At 57.8% G+C, this 19,027-nt stretch overlaps 1 protein-coding gene across 2 annotated transcripts in view; it reads left to right on the forward strand.

The window, feature by feature from the left end:
* The first annotated feature begins 2,503 nt into the window (after positions 1-2,503).
* ei24 (EI24 autophagy associated transmembrane protein) overlaps positions 2,504-19,027 on the forward strand; it is a 67,239-nt gene continuing 50,715 nt past the window's right edge. Inside the window, exons 1-3 of one of the 2 annotated variants that reach the window (XM_072486764.1) lie at positions 2,504-2,585; positions 8,162-8,346; positions 16,709-16,836. In XM_072486764.1, the coding sequence (XP_072342865.1) occupies positions 16,795-16,836 (42 nt within the window). In that variant the 5' untranslated portion in view covers positions 2,504-2,585; positions 8,162-8,346; positions 16,709-16,794. The remainder of the gene's footprint in view (positions 2,586-8,161; positions 8,347-16,708; positions 16,837-19,027) is intronic. The other variant, XM_072486763.1, reaches the window with a different exon arrangement.

Here is a 19,027-nt window from a genome sequence, read left to right on the forward strand (position 1 = left end):
ATATTCTGAATTATCCATCAGTGTACCCGAACAGTCTCCCCATGTCTGCGTAGGTTACACCTCCAAAACCCAAAGATATGCAGGTTAGGTGGATTGGCCACACTATATTACCCCTTAATTGGAAAAAAAATAATTGGGTACTCCAAATTTATAAAAACAAAGTGCACCCAAACAGGCACCGGAATGTGGCGACTAGAGGATTTACACAGTAACTTCATTGTAGTGTTAATGTAAGCCTACTTGTGGACTTCCGGTGGCGGCATGTAAGAGGAGGTCGCAAATTGGAGGGCTCCTGCTTGAGGCTTGATTTTTTTTAGAATTTAATGCCCGGTCCCAGGGGCAATTTTTGATTAAGTAAGTGCAGGAAGACATAAGGAAGAAAGATGTCCAAAACCCAAAGGAAAACGGCCATGAAGAAGGGGGTAAATGAAGGTTCGCCGTCAAGTGGAAGGGTCGGCTCAGGAACTGGAAGGAAGGAGGCTGGGTTGCCGGGTGAGGCCGCACTGCTCACGGCAGAAAATATGACCGAGGTGATGGTCGTGGAACTTGAAAAACAGTTCACAAAGCACATGGAGGTGATGAGGAAGGAGATGGTGGCGGTATTTAAGGTGTTGGAGGAGGAGGCGATTGCCCCGGTATCGAGAGCATCGGCCGAGGTGCAGGGTGAGGCACTGAAATAACTGGAAGAGGCATTGTTGCAACACAGTGATCAACTCACCTCGATGGGTAAGGAGCTGCGAAGGGTGGTGGAGGCTAACAAGGGTCTGCGAGCCAAAATGGAGGACTTGGAAAACAGATCTAGGCGGCAAAATCTGCGGATCGTGGGTCTGCCCGAAGGGGTGGAGGGCCCGAGGCCGACGGTGTATTTTGTCAAGATGTTGGCGGAGCTGTTGGGGGAGGGGGAAGATCCCTCTCGGTACGAACTGGCTCGGGCTCATAGGACGTGGAGGCCTATACCAAAGACGAATGAGCCGCCAAGAGCAGTGACTATTTGTTTCCGTAGGTACCGCGTGAAGGAGAAGGTTCTGTGTTGAGCAAAGCAGAAGTGGAGTGGGCTGGTGCACGTATATACCAGGACTTTTCTGTGGAGTTGGCAAGGAGGCGGGCGGCCTTCAGCCGTGTGAAGACGGCACTGTATAACAGCAGGGTGCAGTGCAGCATAGTGTACCCAGCTAAGTTGAGGGTGACCCACAAATCCAAAGACTTTTATTTTGAGACTGTGGAAACGGCGGAGGTGTTTGTGAAGGCAGAAGGACTGGGGAAGAATTGAATAATGGGACTGAGGACTGGTCTTGTCCTGAGGATAGGGGGTTTGTCGGAGTGTATGTAGCTTTATTTTTTCACTGCATGTTGGTATTTGTGCTAAAGAGTCGACGTTGTCTATTTGGACAAGGTAAGAGTTGGGATTTTCCTTTGTAATGATGGTTCTTTGAGGTTTGTGTGTTTACACTTGGGTTGTGTGTTAAAGGGGATTTCTTTGTTCTCCTGGGACCGGGCAGGGGGGAGGGGAAGTGAGGCCTGGTCAAATTTGAACTGAGGGGAAGGATGGAGGGGGTTCTACAATTCATGGATGTCATTAATTGTACACTTTCGGTGATTGGATAGCCTTGAATATTAGCAGGGAGGTTGGTGGGGGGTGGACTATATATATATTAATGGTGACTATGGGCAATTCCTGATTCCTTGTTTTTTTGTTTGATGCTTATATTGTCATGCGGGCTGTTGTTTGGGGGTTGGTGGGAGGATGGGACCGTTGTTGTTAATAAGGGGATTGACACTGTACTCATTACCGTTTACTGTTTGTTAGGGGTGTAAATTTTGAAGAAAATGTGAAAAAGGAGAATAAATTTTTTTTTAAATGTAAGCCTACTTGTGACACTAATAAAGATTATTATTGTTAGAAGTCCAATGGTTGGGTGCTACCTAAAGCCCCAGAAAGGCCTGACCACAAACTAAATCAGAAGGAGTGAACCCAAGGGGTGTGACTGCCAAAGCTCCAACTCCAGCTCATCTTCTCTGGACTGATGTCCCTCAAGCTGCAGGCAGTCACTGCAGCTATAGTTCCCATGGATCATATTGGTGCCCACATGCAACACACCACCTGCCATTTCATTTGATTAACTAATTAGGTTTTCAAGTTTCGAAATGTCACTTACTTGCCTAGTTCTGCTCATCTAAGTGCACAGTAGCTGAAATGGAGAATGTGTTAATTGACTTGGCCTGTAATCATTCACAATTATAAGAGTTGGTTATAAGTCTTCACATGTGCCTATTGACCCAGGGAATGGACGCCGGGAGTTGTCGTTCTCGGCGCGGTGCCTGCCGGGAATTGTCGTTCCCGCCGTGCAGCGACTACTGGGCGTTGTCCCTCCAGTCGCGCCGCGCCCGTCGGGAGTTGTAGTCCCAGCCGCGCAGCGCCCGCAGGAGGTTGTAGTTCTAGTCGCGCCGCGCCTGCCGGGAGTTGTAGTTCCCGCCGCACATGGGTAAACTACATTTCCCAAGGGCCGGCTGGCGGCGCGTGCGCGCATTCATCAGCTACGACCGGGCCTCGACTGTGGTGAGCGTCCGTCTCTTGAGGCGGGCGGGTGAGTATTGATGGATCCCGGGCGGGGGTGGGTAAGGAAACCGAGCAACTGCCAAGTGCTTGTGGTGATGGCACTTGAAGGGATGGCAGAATGTCGTCTTCTCTGTCTGGGGGTGGATGGGTGAGCGGCGGGGGGCATTGTCTAGATGCTGTGAGGGATTAGCAGGGGGAGCATCTCTCTCCCTGCTCCAGGGAGCCAGAACCCTGTCATCAATGGAGCAGAGTCACTTTGAGTTAATGGCAGAAGCCGGGGATCGAACTCGATCCCCTGTATTGTTAAAGGACATTGTTTCGATTGGGGCGGAAGGGGATGCATACAGGATTTGGATTGGATTTGTTTATTGTCACGTGTACCGAGGTACAGTGAAAAGTCTTTCTGCGAGCAGCTCAACAGATCATTAAGTACATGGGAAGAAAAGGGAGTAAAAGAAAATACATAATAGGACAACACAACATATACAATGTAACTATATAAGCACTGACATCGGATGAAGCATACAGGGTGTAGTGTTAATGAGTTCAGTCCATAAGAGGGTCATTTAGGAGTCTGGTGACAGTGGGGAAGAAGCTCTTTTTGAGTCTGTTCGTGCGTGTTCTCAGACTTCTGTATCTCCTGCCCGATGGAAGAAGTTGGAAGAGTGAGTAAGCCGGGTGGAGGGATCTTTGATTATGCTGCCTGCTTTCCCCAGGCAGCAGGAGGTGTAGATGGAGTCAATGGATGGGAGGCAGGTTCGTGTGATAGACTGGGTGGTGTTCACGACTCTGAAGTTTCTTGCGGTCCTGGGCCAAGCAGTTGCCATACCAGGCTGTGATGCTGCCCGATAGGATGCTTTCTATGGTGCACCTGTAAAAATTGGTAAGGGTTAATGTGGACATGTCGAATTTCCTTAGTTTCCTGAGGAAGTATAGGCGCTGTTGTGCTTTCTTGGTGGTAGTGTCGACGTGGGTGGACCAGGACAGATTTTTGGAGATGTGCACCCCTAGGAATTTGAAACTGCTAACCATCTCCACCTCGGCCTTGTTGATGCTGACAGGGGTGTGTACAGTACTTTGCTTCCTGAAGTCAATGACCAGCTCTTTAGTTTTGCTGGCATTGAGGGAGAGATTGTTGTCGCTACACCACTCCACTAGGTTCTCTATCTCCCGCCTGTATTCTGACTCGTAGTTATTCGAGATCCAGCCCACTATGGTCGTATCGTCAGCAAACTTGTAGATGGAGTTGGGACCAAGTTTTGCCACACAGTCATGTGTGTGTACAGGGAGTAGAGTAGGGGGCTAAGTACGCAGCCTTGCGGGGCCCCAGTGTTGAGGACTATTGTGGAGGAGGTGTTGTTGTTCATTCTTACTGATTGTGCTCTGTTGGTCAGAAAATCGAGGATCCAGTTGCAGAGTGGGGAGCCAAGTTCTAGGTTTTGAAGCTTTGATATGAGCTTGGCTGGGATTATGGTGTTGAAGGCTGAGCTGTAGTCAATAAATAGGAGTCTGATGTAGGAGTCCTTGTTTTCAAGATGCTCTAGGGATGAGTGTAGAGCCAGGGAAATGGAGTCTGATGTGGACCGGTTGCAGCGGTATGCGAATTGCAGTGGATCAAGGCGTTCTGGGAGTATGGAGGTGATGCGCTTCATGATCAACCTCTCGAAGCACTTCATTACGACTGAAGTCAGGGCCACTGGACGGTAGTCATTGGGATTGGATTTGGACAAATTTCTCTTGTGTTGGAGAGTTATTTTCATCACCTGCAAAAGCACAGTTGAGGTGTTTCAACCAAAAGTGCGAAAGCAAAATTGCCAAAATATAAAGGGCGAGTGCTGCTCCTTTAAGGTACCTTTGTTGACACTGGTGTATTTGGTGTTGTAGGTGTGATGATGTGTCACCCTTTCAGGATGAACCACAGGGAATGAGCCAGTGTTGGCACAGTCTTCTTGATGCTGCGACACCCCATTGAGTTTGGAAACGTTATTGTAGGTTTTATGTGATAGCTTAATATTTATAACAAAGTCTTTCTGGCGGATTGCATGGATATAGCAATAAATGCAAGTCGCACTGGGAGATCTCATTGAGGTGTATAAAATTATGAGGGATGTAGATAGGGTGGACAGGAAGGTACCTTTCCCCTTAGTGGATGGGTCAGTAAGCAGGGGGCATAGATTTAAGGTAAGGTTCAGAGGAGATGTGAGGAAAAACGTTTTTACCCAGATGGTGGTTGGAATCTGGAACTCACTGCCTGAAAGGGTGGTAGAGGCGGGAACCCTCACAACATTTTAAGAAGTATTTAGATGAGCTCTTGAAATACCATAGCATACACAGCTACAGACCAAGTGCTGGAAAATGGGATTAGAATAGATACGTGCTTGATGGTCAGTGTGGACATGATGGGCCTCTTTCTGTGCTGTAGAACTCTGACCGTCTTCCATATTTCTTAGGAACTGTGTCTAAACTAATAACTTCCTGTGCCAGCAAGTTGCTTAATTTGACACAAACTGTCTGAACTATGCAGTGATATTGGCATAAAACAGATATTCAAGGATAAATCTTGAACTGATATGAGCAGCGAACCCTAAATCTATATTGTAGTACCAGGGCTTGTCCGTGAACCCCTGTCTATTGGGGTAATTGCTAGGCAGTGACTCAGCTGGGAACTAAGTGTAGGGTGTAGAACAGCAGGAGGAATCCCTTACCTACTCCCTCAAACATAGTGAATTCCTCTGAAAGTAATCACTGTCTGCGGTTACACACGAAGAAAAGTAATATTTTCAGGTATGATGCTAGTGACATTCCGGAATGGATGAATATCATACAGCTAACACAAACTCATGAATGTTTTGGGAAACTGAGGGAGAAAACTGGAAGGGGAAAAAATGAAATAGCCTTTCTCTTTTAAGTTGCCATGGCACATGTGATACTGAACAGCAGATATATGCAACTGATGATTCATCGGAAAGGCGTTTTTGAAACAGCACCATCCAAAAATAACGATCACTGTAAATTACAACACTTTACAAATAAATCTTTTTTTAAATAAATTTAGAGTATCCAATTATTTTTTTCCAATTAAGGGGCAATTTAGTGTGGCCAATCCACCTATCCGACATATTTTAGGGTTGTGGGGGTGAGGCCCACACAGACACGGGAGAATGTGCAAACTCCACATGGACAGTGACCAGGGGCTGGGATCGAACCCGGATCCTCAGCGCTGTAAGGCAGCATTGCTAACCACTGCCCCACCGTGCTGCCCCTTTTTTCCTATAAATTTAGAGAGCACAATTATCTTTTTAAAATTAAGGGGTAATTTAGCATGGCCAATCCACCTATCCTGCACATCTTTGGATTATGGGGGGTGAGACCCACGCAAACACGGGGAGAATGTGATTTATGAAGAGAGATTGAGCATTTTAGGCCTATTCTCTCTCGAGTTTAGAAGAATGAGAGCCAATCTAATTGAGGTATAAAAGATGATAAAATGTATTGATAAAGTAGCCGTAGGGCAAGTGCTTCCTCTTGTGGGGCAATCTAGAATAAGAGGTCACAGTTTTAGGATAAAGGGTAGCAAATTTAAAACTGAGATGGGGAGAAATTACTTCTCTCAAAGGATCCTGAATCTGTGGAATTCACTACCCCAGAGTGTGGCAGATGCCGGGACCTTGAGTAAATTTAAGGAGGAGATAGATAGATTTTTAATTAGTAATGGGTTGAAGGGTTATGGAGAATGGGCAGGACGGTGGAGTTGAGGCCGAGAGAACAACAGCGATGATCGTATTGAATGACGGAGCGGGCTCAAGGGGGTGAATTGCCGACGCTGCTCTTATATCACTATGTTGCACCCAGTGACATCAGGGTATCTTTGATCTTTTCCTCGAAGCCAGGCCAACACATCTCAAGAAAAAGGGGTTCCTGGACAGAAGTCTTGAAGCTTTAAGTCTTGAAGTCTTAACTCAAAGTGCCTCTGCTCCACAGCTCCATTGAGGGGGGGGGGGGGGGGGGGGGGGGGTGCAAAGCTGGGCTTGAACCTTGTTTTCTATGGCTATCGATAGTGCCATTATAAAGCCCTGCTCACCCTGTATACTGTCCTTGAAGATGACTGCTGTACCTCCTATCACTGAGAAGTGAATGGAGCGACAGCGAGGGAGATGAATCTGTTTCATAGAATTTACAGTGCAGAAGGAGGCCATTCGGCCCATCGAGTCTGCACCGGCTCTTGGAAAGAGCACCCTACCCAAGGTCCACACCCATAACCCAGAAACCCCACTCAACACTAAGGGTAATTTTGGACACTAAGGGCAATTTATCATGGCCAATCCACCTAACCTGCACATCTTTGGACTGTGGGAGGAAACCGGAGCACCCGGAGGAAACCCACGCACACACGGGGAGGATGTGCAGACTCCACACAGACAGTGACCCAAGCCGGAATCGAACCTGGGACCCTGGAGCTGTGAAACAATTGTGCTATCCACAATGCTACCGTGCTGCTGTTGGAGCTTTTGATGTTTCACTGTTGGCCCAGAAACTGTGCACGCAAATGCTAGTACCACATTATTGAGACAATAGTGTATATTTGTGAATGTAGGGTGAGAAGTGAAATCTGAGGGTGATTATAGAATCGTAGAATCCTTACAAGTTTAGAAGGAGGCCATTCGGCCCATCGAGTCTGCACCGACCCTCCCTAACTGGGCCCATTCCCCCGCCCTATCACCGGAACCCCATCTAACCTTTGGACACTAAGAGGCAATTTAGCATGACCAATCCACCTAACCTACACATCTTTGGACTGTGGGAGGAAACCGGAGCACCCAGTGGAAACCCAGGCAAACACGGTATAGCGTGCAAACTCCACACAGACAGTTACCCAAGGTCGAAACCATACCGTGGTCTGTGGCACTGTGAGGCAGCAGGGCTAGCCACTGTGTCACCTTGATAAGAGGGGTCTAAACAAAGTGCTGGGCACAATGTTATATGAAAGCTACTTTATTGTGATAGCGTGAAAATAAGCTGTTGAACAATATTATTGAAACTCTCCCCAGCATCTGTACTGAATGAACAAAGAAAAGTACAGCACGGAACAGGCCCTTCAGCCCTCCAATGCTTCAAAAGTACATACTGGAATCTACAATAAAAGATCTGTTTTTGTGAAATACCCTCTGCCATCTATATGGCATAATTAATGGGTACAATGAATGGCCCACAGCTCTACCACCAGGCTTGGGGTACTGTAGCACTCCGTCATTGCCTTCGGTCGAGAAAGTGTTGAGCAGTCAGGAGAGAACACCCACCACCCCATGCAGTCGTGTAGTCTGTGTTTAATTTGAATGCTAATTCAAATTGTAATCATACTTAACAAGTCTCCTGGGTTTTATTAAAATTACTTAAATCATGCTACTGGATAATTCGATTATTCTGAAACAGGAAAAAGCAGTTTTGAATTTGCAAGACAGGAATAGACTAGTCTCCAGCTGAAGGTCTAAGTCAATGTCCATGTGGGAATTCTAGCCAGTGTCCAAGTTTATCACGCACCAGGATTGTAGGTAGAGTTCTTGTTTAAAAGTAAATGTAAGATTTGTTCCTTCTATCTTGTTTCAGCCCACCAGTTCCTGGAGATGTATCTCTTTCCACATTGTCCATTCTTTTATGCCCCCTACAATGTATGAATGAGAATAGTGATGTTACCACAATATCATGTAATTATGAGCTTTTGGAGACTTGAGAAGTGAAATCTGAGAGATCTGAGGCTGATCAACAAGAGGTTACTAAGCAAAGTACTGAAGGCATGTGAAAGCAACCTTTGTTTGTTTATATGACATGAACCAATGGTTTTTAATAAACTATTGCCCATCCCCTCGCACAGTGCTGTTTGCTTTAAAACGTTCATCAAGTGCAAGGTGGAGAGTTTATTTGTTTCGTTTTTTTCTTTTTCCCCCATCGCACTTCCTTTGCGCTTTCTCTTTTACACTTTCTCCCGCTCCCCCTCTATCTCGTGTTCCTCCCTGCCTCTCGCTCCACCCAATCTCTCAGTCCTTCTTGTTCCCTCTCCTCCTCGTTCCCTCTCGCTCCTGCCTAATACTCCCTGCCCACACCTCCTTCCCCCACACCCCCTCTACCCCGCAAACCCTCTCCCCCGCAACCCCTCTCCCTCCACCCCTTCTCCAGCACCACCTCTCTCCCACACCCCTCCTTGCCATCCCTCCTTGCCATCCCTCTCCCGCCATCCCTCTCCCGCCATCCCTCTCCCGCCATCCCTCTCCCGCCATCCCTCTCCCGCCATCCCTCTCCCGCCATCCCTCTCCCGCCATCCCTCTCCCGCCATCCCTCTCCCGCCATCCCTCTCCCGCCATCCCTCTCCCGCCATCCCTCTCCCGCCATCCCTCTCCCGCCATCCCTCTCCCGCCATCCCTCTCCCGCCATCCCTCTCCCGCCATCCCTCTCCCGCCATCCCTCTCCCGCCATCCCTCTCCCGCCAGCCCTCTCCCGCCAGCCGCCTCTTTTCCCCCCCGCCGCCTCTTTTCCCCCCCGCCGCCTCTTTTCCCCCCCGCCGCCTCTTTTCCCCCCCGCCGCCTCTTCTCCCCCCCGCCGCCTCTTCTCCCCCCCGCCGCCTCTTTTCCCCCCCGCCGCCTCTTTTCCCCCCCGCCGCCTCTTCTCCCCCCCGCCGCCTCTTCTCCCCCCCGCCGCCTCTTCTCCCCCCCGCCGCCTCTTCTCCCCCCCGCCGCCTCTTCTCCCCCCCCGCCGCCTCTTCTCCCCCCCGCCGCCTCTTCTCCCCCCCGCCGCCTCTTCTCCCCCCCGCCGCCTCTTCTCCCCCCCGCCGCCTCTTCTCCCCCCCGCCGCCTCTTCTCCCCCCCGCCGCCTCTTCTCCCCCCCGCCGCCTCTTCTCCCCCCCGCCGCCTCTTCTCCCCCCCGCCGCCTCTTCTCCCCCCCGCCGCCTCTTCTCCCCCCCGCCGCCTCTTCTCCCCCCCGCCGCCTCTTCTCCCCCCCGCCGCCTCTTCTCCCCCCCGCCGCCTCTTCTCCCCCCCGCCGCCTCTTCTCCCCCCCGCCGCCTCTTCTCCCCCCCGCCGCCTCTTCTCCCCCCCGCCGCCTCTTCTCCCCCCCGCCGCCTCTTCTCCCCCCCGCCGCCTCTTCTCCCCCCCGCCGCCTCTTCTCCCCCCCGCCGCCTCTTCTCCCCCCCGCCGCCTCTTCTCCCCCCCGCCGCCTCTTCTCCCCCCCGCCGCCTCTTCTCCCCCCCGCCGCCTCTTCTCCCCCCCGCCGCCTCTTCTCCCCCCCGCCGCCTCTTCTCCCCCCCGCCGCCTCTTCTCCCCCCCGCCGCCTCTTCTCCCCCCCGCCGCCTCTTCTCCCCCCCGCCGCCTCTTCTCCCCCCCGCCGCCTCTTCTCCCCCCCGCCGCCTCTTCTCCCCCCCGCCGCCTCTTTTCCCCCCCGCCGCCTCTTTTCCCCCCCGCCGCCTCTTTTCCCCCCCGCCGCCTCTTTTCCCCCCCGCCGCCTCTTTTCCCCCCCGCCGCCTCTTTTCCCCCCCGCCGCCTCTTTTCCCCCCCGCCGCCTCTTTTCCCCCCCGCCGCCTCTTTTCCCCCCCGCCGCCTCTTTTCCCCCCCGCCGCCTCTTTTCCCCCCCGCCGCCTCTTTTCCCCCCCGCCGCCTCTTTTCCCCCCCGCCGCCTCTTTTCCCCCCCGCCGCCTCTTTTCCCCCCCGCCGCCTCTTTTCCCCCCCGCCGCCTCTTTTCCCCCCCGCCGCCTCTTTTCCCCCCCGCCGCCTCTTTTCCCCCCCGCCGCCTCTTTTCCCCCCCGCCGCCTCTTTTCCCCCCCGCCGCCTCTTTTCCCCCCGCCGCCTCTTTTCCCCCCCGCCGCCTCTTTTCCCCCCCGCCGCCTCTTTTCCCCCCCGCCGCCTCTTTTCCCCCCCGCCGCCTCTTTTCCCCCCCGCCGCCTCTTTTCCCCCCCGCCGCCTCTTTTCCCCCCCGCCGCCTCTTTTCCCCCCCGCCGCCTCTTTTCCCCCCCGCCGCCTCTTTTCCCCCCCGCCGCCTCTTTTCCCCCCCGCCGCCTCTTTTCCCCCCCGCCGCCTCTTTTCCCCCCCGCCGCCTCTTTTCCCCCCCGCCGCCTCTTTTCCCCCCCGCCGCCTCTTTTCCCCCCCGCCGCCTCTTTTCCCCCCCGCCGCCTCTTTTCCCCCCCGCCGCCTCTTTTCCCCCCCGCCGCCTCTTTTCCCCCCCGCCGCCTCTTTTCCCCCCCGCCGCCTCTTTTCCCCCCCGCCGCCTCTTTTCCCCCCCGCCGCCTCTTTTCCCCCCCGCCGCCTCTTTTCCCCCCCGCCGCCTCTTTTCCCCCCCGCCGCCTCTTTTCCCCCCCGCCGCCTCTTTTCCCCCCCGCCGCCTCTTTTCCCCCCCGCCGCCTCTTTTCCCCCCCGCCGCCTCTTTTCCCCCCCGCCGCCTCTTTTCCCCCCCGCCGCCTCTTTTCCCCCCCGCCGCCTCTTTTCCCCCCCGCCGCCTCTTTTCCCCCCCGCCGCCTCTTTTCCCCCCCGCCGCCTCTTTTCCCCCCCGCCGCCTCTTTTCCCCCCCGCCGCCTCTTTTCCCCCCCGCCGCCTCTTTTCCCCCCCGCCGCCTCTTTTCCCCCCCGCCGCCTCTTTTCCCCCCCGCCGCCTCTTTTCCCCCCCGCCGCCTCTTTTCCCCCCCGCCGCCTCTTTTCCCCCCCGCCGCCTCTTTTCCCCCCCGCCGCCTCTTTTCCCCCCCGCCGCCTCTTTTCCCCCCCGCCGCCTCTTTTCCCCCCCGCCGCCTCTTTTCCCCCCCGCCGCCTCTTTTCCCCCCCGCCGCCTCTTTTCCCCCCCGCCGCCTCTTTTCCCCCCCGCCGCCTCTTTTCCCCCCCGCCGCCTCTTTTCCCCCCCGCCGCCTCTTTTCCCCCCCGCCGCCTCTTTTCCCCCCCGCCGCCTCTTTTCCCCCCCGCCGCCTCTTTTCCCCCCCGCCGCCTCTTTTCCCCCCCGCCGCCTCTTTTCCCCCCCGCCGCCTCTTTTCCCCCCCGCCGCCTCTTTTCCCCCCCGCCGCCTCTTTTCCCCCCCGCCGCCTCTTTTCCCCCCCGCCGCCTCTTTTCCCCCCCGCCGCCTCTTTTCCCCCCCGCCGCCTCTTTTCCCCCCCGCCGCCTCTTTTCCCCCCCGCCGCCTCTTTTCCCCCCCGCCGCCTCTTTTCCCCCCCGCCGCCTCTTTTCCCCCCCGCCGCCTCTTTTCCCCCCCGCCGCCTCTTTTCCCCCCCGCCGCCTCTTTTCCCCCCCGCCGCCTCTTTTCCCCCCCGCCGCCTCTTTTCCCCCCCGCCGCCTCTTTTCCCCCCCGCCGCCTCTTTTCCCCCCCGCCGCCTCTTTTCCCCCCCGCCGCCTCTTTTCCCCCCCGCCGCCTCTTTTCCCCCCCGCCGCCTCTTTTCCCCCCCGCCGCCTCTTTTCCCCCCCGCCGCCTCTTTTCCCCCCCGCCGCCTCTTTTCCCCCCCGCCGCCTCTTTTCCCCCCCGCCGCCTCTTTTCCCCCCCGCCGCCTCTTTTCCCCCCCGCCGCCTCTTTTCCCCCCCGCCGCCTCTTTTCCCCCCCGCCGCCTCTTTTCCCCCCCGCCGCCTCTTTTCCCCCCCGCCGCCTCTTTTCCCCCCCGCCGCCTCTTTTCCCCCCCGCCGCCTCTTTTCCCCCCCGCCGCCTCTTTTCCCCCCCGCCGCCTCTTTTCCCCCCCGCCGCCTCTTTTCCCCCCCGCCGCCTCTTTTCCCCCCCGCCGCCTCTTTTCCCCCCCGCCGCCTCTTTTCCCCCCCGCCGCCTCTTTTCCCCCCCGCCGCCTCTTTTCCCCCCCGCCGCCTCTTTTCCCCCCCGCCGCCTCTTTTCCCCCCCGCCGCCTCTTTTCCCCCCCGCCGCCTCTTTTCCCCCCCGCCGCCTCTTTTCCCCCCCGCCGCCTCTTTTCCCCCCCGCCGCCTCTTTTCCCCCCCGCCGCCTCTTTTCCCCCCCGCCGCCTCTTTTCCCCCCCGCCGCCTCTTTTCCCCCCCGCCGCCTCTTTTCCCCCCCGCCGCCTCTTTTCCCCCCCGCCGCCTCTTTTCCCCCCCGCCGCCTCTTTTCCCCCCCGCCGCCTCTTTTCCCCCCCGCCGCCTCTTTTCCCCCCCGCCGCCTCTTTTCCCCCCCGCCGCCTCTTTTCCCCCCCGCCGCCTCTTTTCCCCCCCGCCGCCTCTTTTCCCCCCCGCCGCCTCTTTTCCCCCCCGCCGCCTCTTTTCCCCCCCGCCGCCTCTTTTCCCCCCCGCCGCCTCTTTTCCCCCCCGCCGCCTCTTTTCCCCCCCGCCGCCTCTTTTCCCCCCCGCCGCCTCTTTTCCCCCCCGCCGCCTCTTTTCCCCCCCGCCGCCTCTTTTCCCCCCCGCCGCCTCTTTTCCCCCCCGCCGCCTCTTTTCCCCCCCGCCGCCTCTTTTCCCCCCCGCCGCCTCTTTTCCCCCCCGCCGCCTCTTTTCCCCCCCGCCGCCTCTTTTCCCCCCCGCCGCCTCTTTTCCCCCCCGCCGCCTCTTTTCCCCCCCGCCGCCTCTTTTCCCCCCCGCCGCCTCTTTTCCCCCCCGCCGCCTCTTTTCCCCCCCGCCGCCTCTTTTCCCCCCCGCCGCCTCTTTTCCCCCCCGCCGCCTCTTTTCCCCCCCGCCGCCTCTTTTCCCCCCCGCCGCCTCTTTTCCCCCCCGCCGCCTCTTTTCCCCCCCGCCGCCTCTTTTCCCCCCCGCCGCCTCTTTTCCCCCCCGCCGCCTCTTTTCCCCCCCGCCGCCTCTTTTCCCCCCCGCCGCCTCTTTTCCCCCCCGCCGCCTCTTTTCCCCCCCGCCGCCTCTTTTCCCCCCCGCCGCCTCTTTTCCCCCCCGCCGCCTCTTTTCCCCCCCGCCGCCTCTTTTCCCCCCCGCCGCCTCTTTTCCCCCCCGCCGCCTCTTTTCCCCCCCGCCGCCTCTTTTCCCCCCCGCCGCCTCTTTTCCCCCCCGCCGCCTCTTTTCCCCCCCGCCGCCTCTTTTCCCCCCCGCCGCCTCTTTTCCCCCCCGCCGCCTCTTTTCCCCCCCGCCGCCTCTTTTCCCCCCCGCCGCCTCTTTTCCCCCCCGCCGCCTCTTTTCCCCCCCGCCGCCTCTTTTCCCCCCCGCCGCCTCTTTTCCCCCCCGCCGCCTCTTTTCCCCCCCGCCGCCTCTTTTCCCCCCCGCCGCCTCTTTTCCCCCCCGCCGCCTCTTTTCCCCCCCGCCGCCTCTTTTCCCCCCCGCCGCCTCTTTTCCCCCCCGCCGCCTCTTTTCCCCCCCGCCGCCTCTTTTCCCCCCCGCCGCCTCTTTTCCCCCCCGCCGCCTCTTTTCCCCCCCGCCGCCTCTTTTCCCCCCCGCCGCCTCTTTTCCCCCCCGCCGCCTCTTTTCCCCCCCGCCGCCTCTTTTCCCCCCCGCCGCCTCTTTTCCCCCCCGCCGCCTCTTTTCCCCCCCGCCGCCTCTTTTCCCCCCCGCCGCCTCTTTTCCCCCCCGCCGCCTCTTTTCCCCCCCGCCGCCTCTTTTCCCCCCCGCCGCCTCTTTTCCCCCCCGCCGCCTCTTTTCCCCCCCGCCGCCTCTTTTCCCCCCCGCCGCCTCTTTTCCCCCCCGCCGCCTCTTTTCCCCCCCGCCGCCTCTTTTCCCCCCCGCCGCCTCTTTTCCCCCCCGCCGCCTCTTTTCCCCCCCGCCGCCTCTTTTCCCCCCCGCCGCCTCTTTTCCCCCCCGCCGCCTCTTTTCCCCCCCGCCGCCTCTTTTCCCCCCCGCCGCCTCTTTTCCCCCCCGCCGCCTCTTTTCCCCCCCGCCGCCTCTTTTCCCCCCCGCCGCCTCTTTTCCCCCCCGCCGCCTCTTTTCCCCCCCGCCGCCTCTTTTCCCCCCCGCCGCCTCTTTTCCCCCCCGCCGCCTCTTTTCCCCCCCGCCGCCTCTTTTCCCCCCCGCCGCCTCTTTTCCCCCCCGCCGCCTCTTTTCCCCCCCGCCGCCTCTTTTCCCCCCCGCCGCCTCTTTTCCCCCCCGCCGCCTCTTTTCCCCCCCGCCGCCTCTTTTCCCCCCCGCCGCCTCTTTTCCCCCCCGCCGCCTCTTTTCCCCCCCGCCGCCTCTTTTCCCCCCCGCCGCCTCTTTTCCCCCCCGCCGCCTCTTTTCCCCCCCGCCGCCTCTTTTCCCCCCCGCCGCCTCTTTTCCCCCCCGCCGCCTCTTTTCCCCCCCGCCGCCTCTTTTCCCCCCCGCCGCCTCTTTTCCCCCCCGCCGCCTCTTTTCCCCCCCGCCGCCTCTTTTCCCCCCCGCCGCCTCTTTTCCCCCCCGCCGCCTCTTTTCCCCCCCGCCGCCTCTTTTCCCCCCCGCCGCCTCTTTTCCCCCCCGCCGCCTCTTTTCCCCCCCGCCGCCTCTTTTCCCCCCCGCCGCCTCTTTTCCCCCCCGCCGCCTCTTTTCCCCCCCGCCGCCTCTTTTCCCCCCCGCCGCCTCTTTTCCCCCCCGCCGCCTCTTTTCCCCCCCGCCGCCTCTTTTCCCCCCCGCCGCCTCTTTTCCCCCCCGCCGCCTCTTTTCCCCCCCGCCGCCTCTTTTCCCCCCCGCCGCCTCTTTTCCCCCCCGCCGCCTCTTTTCCCCCCCGCCGCCTCTTTTCCCCCCCGCCGCCTCTTTTCCCCCCCGCCGCCTCTTTTCCCCCCCGCCGCCTCTTTTCCCCCCCGCCGCCTCTTTTCCCCCCCGCCGCCTCTTTTCCCCCCCGCCGCCTCTTTTCCCCCCCGCCGCCTCTTTTCCCCCCCGCCGCCTCTTTTCCCCCCCGCCGCCTCTTTTCCCCCCCGCCGCCTCTTTTCCCCCCCGCCGCCTCTTTTCCCCCCCGCCGCCTCTTTTCCCCCCCGCCGCCTCTTTTCCCCCCCGCCGCCTCTTTTCCCCCCCGCCGCCTCTTTTCCCCCCCGCCGCCTCTTTTCCCCCCCGCCGCCTCTTTTCCCCCCCGCCGCCTCTTTTCCCCCCCGCCGCCTCTTTTCCCCCCCGCCGCCTCTTTTCCCCCCCCCCCCCGCCGCCTCTTTTCCCCCCCCCCCCGCCGCCTCTTTTCCCCCCCCCCCCGCCGCCTCTTTTCCCCCCCCCCCCGCCGCCTCTTTTCCCCCCCCCCCCGCCGCCTCTTTTCCCCCCCCCCCCGCCGCCTCTTTTCCCCCCCCCCCCGCCGCCTCTTTTCCCCCCCCCCCCGCCGCCTCTTTTCCCCCCCCCCCCGCCGCCTCTTTTCCCCCCCCCCGCCGCCTCTTTCCCCCCCCCCCCGCCGCCTCTTTCCCCCCCCCCCCCGCCGCCTCTTTCCCCCCCCCCCCCGCCGCCTCTTTCCCCCCCCCCCCCCCGCCGCCTCTTTTCCCCCCCCCCCCCGCCGCCTCTTTTCCCCCCCCCCCGCCGCCTCTTTTCTTCCCCCCCGCCGCCTCTTTCCCCCCCCCCCCCGCCGCCTCTTTCCCCCCCCCCCCCGCCGCCTCTTTCCCCCCCCCCCCCGCCGCCTCTTTCCCCCCCCCCCCGCCGCCTCTTTCCCCCCCCCCCCGCCGCCTCTTTCCCCCCCCCCCCCGCCGCCTCTTTCCCCCCCCCCCCCGCCGCCTCTTTCCCCCCCCCCCCCCGCCGCCTCTTTCCCCCCCCCCCCCGCCGCCTCTTTCCCCCCCCCCCCCCGCCGCCTCTTTCCCCCCCCCCCCCGCCGCCTCTTTCCCCCCCCCCCCCCGCCGCCTCTTTCCCCCCCCCCCCCGCCGCCTCTTTTCCCCCCCCCCCCCCGCCGCCTCTTTTCCCCCCCCCCCCCGCCGCCTCTTTTCCCCCCCCCCGCCGCCTCTTTTCTTCCCCCCCCGCCGCCTCTTTCCCCCCCCCCCCCCGCCGCCTCTTTCCCCCCCCCCCCCGCCGCCTCTTCCCCCCCCCCCCCCCCCCCCCCCCCGCGCTTCGGTCACTGTCTGTGCGGAGTCTGCACGTTCTCCCTGGGTCTGCGTGGTTTTCCTCCAGGCACTCCAGTTTCTTCCCTCAAGTCCCGAAAGACGTGCTTGTTAGATGAATTGGTCATTCTGAATTCTGCCTCCGTGTACCCGAGCAGGCACCGGAGTGTGGCGACTAGGGGATTTTCACAGTAACTTAATTGCATGTTAATGTAAGCCTACTTGTGACAATAAAGATTATTATTATTATCTTGCCTCCATCATGCCCAGTCCAGTTCTGGTAGTTAATGTGATTGACCTAGTGATGTTTCTCCTCATCAGGTGTCTGACCTTACTGCCAGCTCCTACAATGAGATGCTTCTGTGAAGCTGCTGTTGCTATGGTGTACAGTTGATGCTGCTCCGGTTATGGCTGATAGCGTTAGGACGTTCCTTCTGGATGTAGCTAAGGTGAGTGCCCTTCATATTGTTAAGACTGTTCTGAGACACCAGGTCTGAGGAAAGACCTCACAACACCAAAACTGCAGGTTGCAGATGAAATACAGGAAGATGAAATTCCAAATCTCTGGTCCATGCTTGGCTTGTGCAGTGTGAGTCTGTTTTGAACATTATGTTTGATACACTTTCTATCTGGATTTGTATGTCACCAATCTGGTAAATTTTATGTGAAAAGATTGGTCTTCCTGTGTTCAGAACTCTTCGTGCCACCCCAAGAGCTTTCTTCCCAATCTCTCTTGGAGGTGCTGACTTTTAAAAAATGTTTTATTCCATTACAAAGCCAATGCACAGAGTGGGCAGGGCAAGACCTTAATCCATCTTGTTGCTTGCTCCAAAAAACAATTCAAATTGAATCCAATTCATGGTCTCTACAAGAGAGACATACAACATCCAAGCTGACGAGAAAAGGCAATGCACCTCATCTTGGGCTTGATCTTGGGCTTGAACATCCCGTCCTCTGCATAATGCAATGGCATCTTTAACAAGCATCTGAATAGGCAGACAGGGAGGGTTTTAGTTAACACTGTCTTGATCTTAGCCAAAATCATGGCAAAAAGCGATCAGAAAATGCTGACTCTTTAGCTATGTGTTTCCACATCTGTTCTCAACTGGCTGGAACCTCACCCAGACAGCTGGTTTTAGTAGAAATTGAGACTTTGTCCACATCATTCATAGCAACAAAAGAAGGTTGTTCAGCCCGTTAAACCTTTCCTGCCTCCACAGAGTTAATGGCTGGCATGTGTGTCTGTTCACCTCCATTTACCCCATATCCCTTAGTGGGGTCTGCACTGAGATTTTTTTTAAACTTTCTATTTCACTGAATGCCATCCGTCGTTTACTCAATTTTTCCATTGAGGTGATGTCTGTGTCACCAACATGTTCAATTTACAGTGACATCTGACTTTGAAAGAGGTGTCTTACAATGGGGTGTGTTTGGAACCTCCCAGTTCATAAACAGGGAAGTGTTTACATTTCTACAGCATCCTCCAGATGACAGAAAATGCTTCATGGCCAATGTATTATTTTGAAATATTTTGACCCTATTACATGGTCATACTTGGCAGCCAATGTATGCGCAGCACAATCCCACAAATAGCAATCAAGGCAAAACCAAGAGCTTCTATTTCTATGATGTCTTCAATGTAATAAAGATCCCAAGGTGCTTCACAGGAGCGTTATAAAACAAAGTGTGACACCGAACTCCATAAAGAGATATTAGGTCAGATGACCGAAAGCTTGGTCACGGAGATAGGCTTTAAGAAGCATCTTGTAGGTGGAAAGTAAATTAGTACGACCTGGAGATTTGCGGATGGGATTCCAGATCATGGTGCCCAGAGCAGCTGAAGGCTACCAATTGTGGAGCAATTAAAATCAGAGATGCTAAAGAAGCCAGATTTGGAAAAGTGTAGACTTCTCAGGTGGTTGGAGGACATTTCCGAGATTGGGAGGGACAAGACCATAGAGAGATTTGAAAACGAGAATGAGAATTTTAAAATCAAAGCATTGCTTAACCAATGGGAGCCAGTGTAGGTCAACAAGCAGTGGCGTGATAGGCAAACAGAACTTGGTGTGAGTAAAAATGTGGGCAGGAGAATTTTGTGTGACCCCAGTTAACTGAGGTAGACTGTGGAAGGCCAGCCAGGCATGCATCGGAATAGTCAATTCTGAAGTTAACAGAGGCAACGATGAAGGTTTCACCTGCAGCTGAGCTGAGGTGGGAGAAATTGGACAATGATAAGGAGATGGATTTTGGCAATCTCGGTGTTAAAATGATGTTGGAAAAGCTCATCTCGGAGTCAGATATGACAAAATGGTTGCAAACAGAGACTGGTTTAGCCTCCAACTATTGGCAGGGACAGGGATGGAGTTGGTAGCTTGGGATAAGAGTTTGTGCCGGGATCAAAGACAATGGCTTCAGTCTTCCCAACTGCTGCTCATCCAGAACTGGGTGCTGCATAAATGATCTGACAGTTTAGAGAGAGGAAACCAGTTGAGCTTGAGGGAAGGATATTGGCCAAAACGCCAGAGAACATACAGTCCTCTGCATAATGCCATGGCATCTTTAACAAGCACCTGAATAGGCAGACAGGGAGGGTTTTAGTTAACACTGTCTGAGAAATAATACTCCCGAATTACTGCCATT

This window comes from Scyliorhinus torazame, chromosome 21 (assembly GCF_047496885.1).
Source record: "Scyliorhinus torazame isolate Kashiwa2021f chromosome 21, sScyTor2.1, whole genome shotgun sequence".
NCBI lineage: Eukaryota > Metazoa > Chordata > Chondrichthyes > Carcharhiniformes > Scyliorhinidae > Scyliorhinus > Scyliorhinus torazame.